Consider the following 9,108-nt stretch of genomic DNA (forward strand, 5'->3'; position numbering starts at 1 on the left):
TGTTTCTGGTTTTTGGATTTTATGCCTGGTTTTCCCATGTTGATTCTGTCTGCAGTTTTGGATTGTTTATATTGTGTTTCTTCATTAAAATTCCTCGCAAATGGATTCAACACCTACCATGAATCAAATTACCTATTCATTGGCTGTTTTTTGTTTTTGAAAATGCTGTTTGTTTTTGGCTTTAAAAGTGAGCCCCAAATCCAGCAGATTATTATTATGTAGATTCTCATATTTTCTCTTAGAAACAATGCTCACCCTATTTGGAAGCATCTATTTGGATTAGTATAACACTACATAGTCACTGCATAATTCCATATTTTATGTTACAAGTGTTTTGGCTTTAAATCTTATTCAGAAATAGTTAATAGATAATACTCTGCATAAACTTCCTATGTTATCACATAACACATTCAGGAACAGCATAGAGACCGATCATAGAGACAGAAGTCTCTCCACAAAATATAAAGGAATTTTCCATTGCCAAAAAAGTAATAATTCATAAATACATGACCAAACCGCAACAATTACTTAATTTATTATGAAACGAGTGATTAGTTAGTAATTTACTTTCCAATGTAAACAAAGACAGAATTCATTTATTAATGTGGAATAAGTATTCAGTGAGTCAAATGTGAACTGTGGCAAATGCTTTAATGTCAAACCCTCACCTTTGCCACTTATTTTAGTCTTTTGTTAACTCCTCCTCTTTTTTCCAACTGGACAGATGTGGGAAAGTATCATGTCTATCATATTTTTGATAATAGCAGGAGGTGGATGTAGAAGATGGGGTTGGTGGTGGGCCAGAGTCATCTCCCAGGCATCCAGCAGCTGCACACTGAGTCCTCTGAACATGGCACGCAGAACAGAATCAATCTGCAGGGAGAACCAGTCACTGTTGAACAAGCTGCTCTCTGGATCAAGCTTCTGCAGGTTGGCAGTGCGGATCATCACCAAAGTTGTTGGCTCACGGTTCAGCAGCCGTACCACAGCCTTGCGGATGTGTCGTAGGCGCCGTATATATACTTCAATAGGAAAAGTGCTGAAGTGAGACCACACACTCATAAGAATCACTGTGTCTGGCCCACCTTTTATCCTGTCTATCTCATTTGCTACATAGTGCAGTTCAGAGGAATGCACTGAAGTGAAGCGGATGGGTGGCCCATGGCAGCTGTAGCTCACCAGAATGTTGTTTTTGCTGTCCACAGCCATAAATGGGCCCACATTCTTAGGGCTGTGAAAGTTGAACTCCTTCAGTTCTGTAGAAGACAGGCATGACAAAATTAATAAAATGAAACAATGATCAAGGTACAGTGGCCCAAAATAAAAACATACTTGACGGTATGAATTTCACTGCTTTATAAAACATGTTTTATAAAATAAGTAGCATTTATTTTAAAAAAAGATACCACAAGCATACTTTTCAAGCAAAACATTTCAGAAAAATAGATTACGTATAGAAATATAACATAATACATATACAGGTCATAATTAGACAAAAAAAGTATTTGGTCTCTCAATAGTGGCTTCAATAAAGATCACAGTAACAGTGTCTGATTATTTTAGTTACCCATTCTTTGTTTTACAGAACATCAAATTGTTTCACACTTCTTCTATGTCTGGGCATTAAATCAGCCAATTTCTATGATTTATGTTGGAGCATTTCTCCATGTTTCTGCTAAGAAAAGTTTCTGTTTTATCTACATCTGTGCATTGACACCTGCTACTCCCAGTTAGCTTTAATCACATGCCCTTCATTAATCTAGAGATATAAAGACTTTTTTTAAATTAGGTGAATAGTGTCCTTCTTTGTGCAAAAAGGCGATGCTGGATATCTTCCTCACTACGAAAAGTCAGACATGAGATGACCTTTACCAGAATCCAGCCCGGACTTTTGGCCATGTGCTTTTGTTTATGTTCTGTGTCACGTGTCTGCCCCGTCCTTGTCTCTCGCTGCCCGCCTCTGCACACCTGTTCCTGATCTGTCAATTGTCTTGTGTATTTAAGTTATTTTCCCCTTGGGAAAAAAATATAGGGCCTGGAACACCCCCAGCAGACAGGAAGTGCGACGGCATCCTCCAAGGGAAACCAGGAAGTGAAGATGTCCCAGGACACCGGAAAAAAAACAAAGTTAAACTGGGCTGGTGACATCTCCGCCAGCAAGAAGTGAGGCGACGTTTTTAAGTGGCGGAATCCTTCTTCTGTCACATTGCAGGGATGAAGACAGACCCAAACAGGTTTAATAACTTAAATACACAACACAATTAACACATAAGGAACAGGTGTGCAGAGGCGGAAAGGAGTAAACAAGGGCAGGGCAAACACGTGACACAGAACATAAACAGAAGCACATGGCCAAAAGTCTGGGCTGAATCCTGACAAACAATATCTGAAATATTGTTTTCTAAATAATTTACACCTTTGTAAATGTAATAATATTTGGAGTCACCTCATAAAAAGATAATGAATAATTTATAAAACTGCACTTACCAGGAACAGAAGCAGTGAGGTATTCAAACCACTGTCGCACAGTGGAATCTCCGAGCATGTACATAATCTTCCCTCTAAGACACTGTGTTATGGTTGAGGAATCATTGAACTGCTGGAGGACTGCACCATGCAAAGGCCTCCAAATATTGTGAAAGTAGAAGCCGGCAGTTTTGTAATAGTTTTTTAACTTGGCTAGACCTTGGAGGGGGAAATAAAAAATACTTGTCAGAGAACCAGACTGTAGAGACATGCCCTGTGTTTGGACTTAATAGTCAAACTGCTAATAGTGCAGATTTAATCAGTTCCATCACAGTTGGTTTAACAATCCTTGCAAGATGAATGCCAAGGCATTAGGACCAAAACAGTTTTTTTATTTGTAATTGGTTTGTATACTTGGATTTCAAAGGGTAATTCCTGCATTATTGCTTGGTATTCATTAAAAAACCCTTAATGAACAAACCCATTAGTAAGATATTATACATTATGCGGTTGAATTTTAAATCGATGCTGCAAGACCAAACAAATGTAATACAAAAGAAAGCAAAAATTACCTTTTCCTGCAGGTAATACAGTCACATTGTCCATTCCTGATGCATGTATAGGAACTTTAATATTTACATCACTGAAACAAAATGTAAAACATACATGACTGTCTCTAAAACAAAACTGTTTAGAAATTACTAAACAACCTGATAATTATTTTGCTTTACATTATCATTTTATTCTTATTATTTTAGAGCAAGAATACAAAATTATCTCAGGACCTTTTACTGATATTAAATTCTAACTAAAGATTTCCACCTTATTTTTTTCAGCTTTTAACAGATACATTAAGGCAAACAATTTAAAAAAGTATAGAGTGCAATGAGTGCAAAGGTCTTATTACTTTGGTTACATTGCTTTAAAATATGTGTTGTTTAATCTTGTTTTATTAGTCATTGTTTTTAGATTTCCAAAATTAACAGAAAAAATGTCTGTATGTCGGTGAAGAAAGCAATATAGTACATAATAAATTGCTTTTCAGACAAACAAATCAAACTCAAAGGCAACAGCGTTGACTGAGGAAATATTACCTTCACCATCAAGTCTAGTTATTCTTTTTATTAATTTAGATGCCCAAACTAAACTTAACATATACTTCAAATGTGAAGGAAACTTAAACTCATATTTAAAGTCAAAAGTTAATGTATGATTTGTTGTGTCCACTGATGATGCTTCTAACTTTACAGTGGTAAACGTTTCCAACTATTACTAGAATTGTAAATTTATGAATGGAACACAGATATGCACTGATTCAAACTGTTGAACTGTGAAATGTCCCAGTGTGGTTGCAATAAATATAAGCACACTTGGAATGACACTTTATTGGACCAGAACAAATGGTAATGAAATATTGCAGTACTGGCATACATAATTTCTTTAGTTGCGCTTAAAAATTATGAACAAATGGTATCTAAAAATATCTGCCCAAACAGACCCTAGTTCCCATCTCACTCACCTCTGAAAGAACTGTGCTTCATATTCAGTAATGAGGTTCTTCTTATAGCCCCCTTTATAGTGATTTATTCGTTTGTCACAGCCAAGAATTTTGGGTTTGTAGCAATACCAGGGCTCTCCGGTTTCAGGGTCAGTGTAGTTGCAGAGTGGTTGCTGGTTGAGTGGCAGGCACAGGTTACACACGGTGGTCTCTGATAGGAAGCCAGAGCGGAACAGGCTTTTAAAAAACACCCGGTTGGGTTGCTCCTCTTGCAACCTCTTGAGCACCACCACCGCCTCACTTGGATGTACCATGGTTATTTCAGCCCATGCTACACCAACCCAAAGAAGTGGGAACAGCACTGTATAGTTGCCATCATGATGGTCTTGCACCTGCCCCACAACGCCAGCACCAAGTTCAGGTGAATGTAGCCGAGCTATAATGAAATCTCCACCATGCTTCTTAGGCAGCCCCAGAAAGTTCTGCACATGTACATTAACCACAAGCTGACCACCTATTTGTTGCTCTGCTGGGCCTTGGATCACAAAGTAGCTCTTTGAAGGGTCACTGCTAAGCTCCACAGGCAAGCCTTGCACCAACGGGCCTGGCCAGGCAATGGAGCTAAGCAGATATCTCTCTTCATTCGCCTCTTCTGCTGAGGGCTCCTGGCCAAAGTGTGCACAGTATGTGTGGTTTAACTCTAGTGGCCACAAGCTTCCAGGGGACTTAAAGGCTGAGTGGATGCTATTCTGTATTTGGTTGAAGGTGGATATAACCTGTCCACTCAACTTCTGAGAGCAAAGAAATGAAGAACAATTGAATGTTCACACACAATCAAAGCAGAACTCACAAAACAAAGCTTGATAGCTCCAGATATTTATAAACTAGAAATTATAGTGTCCTTTACAATTTTTTTTCTTTTGTAAATTCCAAACAAATCTGTTCCTGTGACAATATTGAATTATGTGCATGATCATGAACGTGCATATGATCTGCCATACAAATTATAAAAATTTACCATAATTTACATGAACTCACCAGGAACTTCAGAATGTTCAGAATTGCATTTTTAGCAAATTGATATAAAATGTAAAAAATTAACATCACAATTTTGGATGCACCAAGTCTGTATTAAAATATATTATTATGCAGACCTAGACAGCAGTAGAGGCATTCATTCAATATATCGAGCTAAAAAGCCTATTATTTTCTTCTGTGCATAAATAGGGTATTTCTCACAAAGCCGTGCCATTTATTTAAAGTTTATATGTATCTGAAACAATAAACAGATCATTCATTCAATGTACATCAGTGGCACATAGCATCTACTTCTACAAACTTCTTGTGTGGATAAGTGTGACACTAAATGTGCTGTAATCACCTCTAGAGATGTGATGTTGCAGACGAGTATTATAAACCCTGATAGTGCCAAGAGAATAAATACAGTCACAAATTTGGGTATTTGTCTCTCCATGGCTGTAGACCATTCTCATCATTACAGGAAACATACCCAGTTAGCCATCAGCAAAACCCAAGAGGAACATTAGGAACCTGAGAAGGAAAAAAATACAATAAATATATAACATAGGAGTGCCACATCTATATCAGAGTTCATGTTTCATTTTGTGTTCACGTATGAACAACTTTACATATAAGGATTTTCTCTCTTAGCAAAGTTGACAGAAGCAAACAAACAAAGTAAGTCATCACTAGATGCATTAAACATCTCAGTATATGACACCTTTGGTGACAGACCATTAATTCGCTGGTGAGCAAAATTATTGGAACAATTAGTTTTTATGTTATTAACACTTTTGCAACTATGTTGTTGCATATCTCTCTTACTAGTTACTAGCAAGAACTACAACGGCTGACTTCACCAAACTGTTTCTGTATTCTTTTGTAGTTTGTGTTATGTTCAGTGTGGTTCCCATGTTGATTTAGCATTATATTTAATTATTTATAATGAACAGTATCATACAGGAAGGTTTTTTTTTTTTTTTTGGACTTTTATTTTGAATTTCCCCTCAGGGTGCAGAAACTCTTGTCCCATTATCTTTAAACGCAGATATGTCATCTTTACCATTGTGTACATTTTCTCATTATATTTCTGTTTTAAAATGTCATTGAATAACTGTATAGTAAACAGATTTGTTGTCTGGAAAATATGCAGTTATTCAATGACAATTTAAAAAAGAAATATGATGAGAAAATTTACAGAACGGTAAAGATTGCTCAGTCAAATCAAACGTTTATAGTATTTTCCATCTATACATTTTTATATCATTCATTTCAGCAAGAGAACATGGGGTACAGTGTACAATATCAGGCTCAGTATCAGTCTGCACTGGCTGACCATTACTGCATATAGAGCATAATCTTCGTTACTGGCTTCTTTACTAAGAAGGACTCTGTTCTGTTACACAAGGACATCCATTATGATCAGCTCGGTGTCAAAACAGAACTGTTTCCGTTTCCGTTACTGAACTGACGTAAACACCAGCACAGGAATCACGAGCCCTGATATTTACCTTTAGCAGACAGCTAGCTACATGCTACATGCTCAGCTCTGATGTAGATGCACTACTGTACGGATCTACACGGCCTTGAGTGATCATAAACAAGGCTTTACAACCAAACAGGAACAGCTCCATGTATTATTCCTCACCAAGCTTGTCCCCGTCTCCCAGTCTGGTCCGATGGTGGCAGGTGTTTTCGCTGTTGGTTGCGACTATTGCCATCATTGTTACATTATTGTAACTAGTACTACCGCTTTCAATAAAGCGCAGTGATGAGCAACTCTCCATAGAATCGATGAATGAATCGGTTAAGTACCACGTATGAACCGATTCGCCGGTGGAAGGAGTCAGAAAGTGTGTTTTCTTCCTGTCGGTCCATTCTGCAATGGAGGTGATGCGATGAAAAACGCTTACTTTCTGCCTAATAAAAATAAAATAAATAAAAGCCTAACACAGTGAAGAAGAAGGTGCTCACTTCTAACCCCGTGACCAATACAGTGACTAACTCTATGTCCGCCCAATGGATGTCACGTGACGTCTAGCTGTCTTCTTTTCACAGGTTTTATGTGAAACCAATGTGAAAGCGGAAGGAAAAAATACAAACATCGACAGATACGTAACACTCCAACCCTTTGGGTCCAAATATGGTTTGTTCATAAAGTAAAAAACAGTCATGTTTCTGGCAACACGAGCCTTTCTCATGCTTATTTATTCCAAATGTACTACCAAAGACCACTCATCAGACTCTGATTTTGGTTATACATTCTGAACAAGAATACCAGAGGCAGGGCTGTCAAGTGTCACGCACTGAGAGTGACAGTCATGCATTTCGGACTTTTGTCACGCTCTCCCGCCACACATTGTATTTCTCACGCAGAAAAACTTAGTATTTATAATATATTTAATATGCCTCACCGCTGTCTCTATGGAACCGGGCAGGAACCAAGCGCGTCTCCCTTGGACTTCGTCGAGCCTGACACTTATCAGACAATCAAAAAAGAGGCTACACAATAGCCAATCAGAAAATAGCACTATTGTACAGTACCTTGCGAAAGTATTCGGCCCCCTTGAACTTTGCGACCTTTTGCAACATTTCTGGCTTTAAACATAATGATATGAAACTGTATTTTTTGTGAAGAATCAACAACAAGTGGGACACAATCATGAAGTGGAATGAAATTTATTGGATATTTCAAACTTTTTTAACAAATCAAAAACTGAAAAATTGGGCGTGCAAAATTATTCGGCCCCCTTAAGTTAATACTTTGTAGCGCCACCTTTTGCTGCGATTACAGCTGTAAGTCGCTTGGGGTATGTCTCTATCAGTTTTGCACATCGAGAGACTGAAATTTTTGCCTATTCCTCCTTGCAGAACAGCTCGAGCTCAGTGAGGTTGGATGGAGAGCGTTTGTGAACAGCAGTTTTCAGTTCTTTCCACAGATTCTCGATTGGGTTTAGGTCTGGACTTTGACTTGGCCATTCTAACACCTGGATATGTTTATTTTTGAACCATTCCATTGTAGATTTTGCTTTATGTTTTGGATCATTGTCTTGTTGGAAGACAAATCTCCATCCCAGTCTCAGGTCTTTTGCAGACTCCATCAGGTTTTCTTCCAGAATGGTCCTGTATTTGGCTCCATCCATCTTCCCATCAATTTTAACCATCTTCCCTGTCCCTGCTGAAGAAAAGCAGGCCCAAACCAAGATGCTGCCACCACCATGTTTGACAGTGGGGATTGTGTGTTCAGGGTGATGAGCTGTGTTGCTTTTACGCCAAACATAACGTTTTGCATTGTTGCCAAAAAGTAAAATTTTGGTTTCATCTGACCAGAGCACCTTCTTCCACGTTTGGTGTGTCTCCCAGTTGGCTTGTGGCGAACTTTAAACGACACTTTTTATGGATATCTTTAAGAAATGGCTTTCTTCTTGCCACTCTTCCATAAAGGCCAGATTTGTGCAGTATATGACTGATTGTTGTCCTATGGACAGAGTCTCCCACCTCAGCTGTAGAGCTCTGCAGTTCATCCAGAGTGATCATGGGCCTCCTGGCTGCATCTCTGATCAGTCTTCTCCTTGTATGAGCTGAAAGTTTAGAGGGACGGCCAGGTCTTGGTAGATTTGCAGTGGTCTGATACTCCTTCCATTTCAATATTATTGCTTGCACAGTGCTCCTTGGGATGCTTAAAGCTTGGGAAATCTTTTTGCATCCAAATCCAGCTTTAAACTTCTCCACAACAGTATCTCGGACCTGCCTGGTGTGTTCCTTGTTCTTCATGATGCTCTCTGTGCTTTAAACGGACTGCTGAGACTATCACAGTGCAGGTGCATTTACACTGAGACTTGATTACACACAGGTGGATTCTATTTATCATCATTAGTCATTTAGGTCAACATTGGATCATTTAGAGATCCTCACTGAACTTCTGGAGAGAGTTTGCTGCAATGAAAGTAAATTGCGGCTCAATTAATGTTGAACTTCATTAAGTAGGGTATTTTCTTCACTTTAAATAAAGCGATTCAATTTAATGTAGTTGATGCAGACTCATTCATAAATTAGTTGTGGCAAAAATGCTGATTACCGATGTAATTTTCCATGAATCTGCTATATTAGCGATTAAAATATTA

General features: G+C 38.3%; 1 protein-coding gene across 3 annotated transcripts; it reads right to left on the reverse strand.

The window, feature by feature from the left end:
- Window positions 1-519: 519 nt before the first annotated feature.
- Window positions 520-7,459, reverse strand: nxpe3 (neurexophilin and PC-esterase domain family, member 3). Of its 3 annotated transcripts, none has more exons than XM_027164734.1 (6): window positions 7,399-7,459; window positions 5,346-5,515; window positions 3,986-4,755; window positions 3,039-3,109; window positions 2,488-2,685; window positions 520-1,256 (listed from the first exon to the last, which is right to left on the reverse strand). In XM_027164734.1, the coding sequence occupies exons 2-6, from the start codon at window positions 5,436-5,438 to the stop codon at window positions 694-696; spliced, it is 1,695 nt and encodes a 564-aa protein (XP_027020535.1). In that variant the 5' UTR covers window positions 5,439-5,515; window positions 7,399-7,459; the 3' UTR covers window positions 520-693. The 3 variants fall into 3 exon arrangements, with proteins under 3 accessions (XP_027020535.1, XP_027020537.1, XP_027020534.1); XM_027164736.2 differs by lacking the exon at window positions 7,399-7,459 and adding an exon at window positions 6,633-7,001 and having other exon boundaries at window positions 3,986-4,752; XM_027164733.2 differs by lacking the exon at window positions 7,399-7,459 and adding an exon at window positions 6,633-7,000.
- Between the last annotated feature and the right edge of the window lie 1,649 nt (window positions 7,460-9,108).

Source organism: Tachysurus fulvidraco, chromosome 6 (genome assembly GCF_022655615.1).
Source record: "Tachysurus fulvidraco isolate hzauxx_2018 chromosome 6, HZAU_PFXX_2.0, whole genome shotgun sequence".
NCBI lineage: Eukaryota > Metazoa > Chordata > Actinopteri > Siluriformes > Bagridae > Tachysurus > Tachysurus fulvidraco.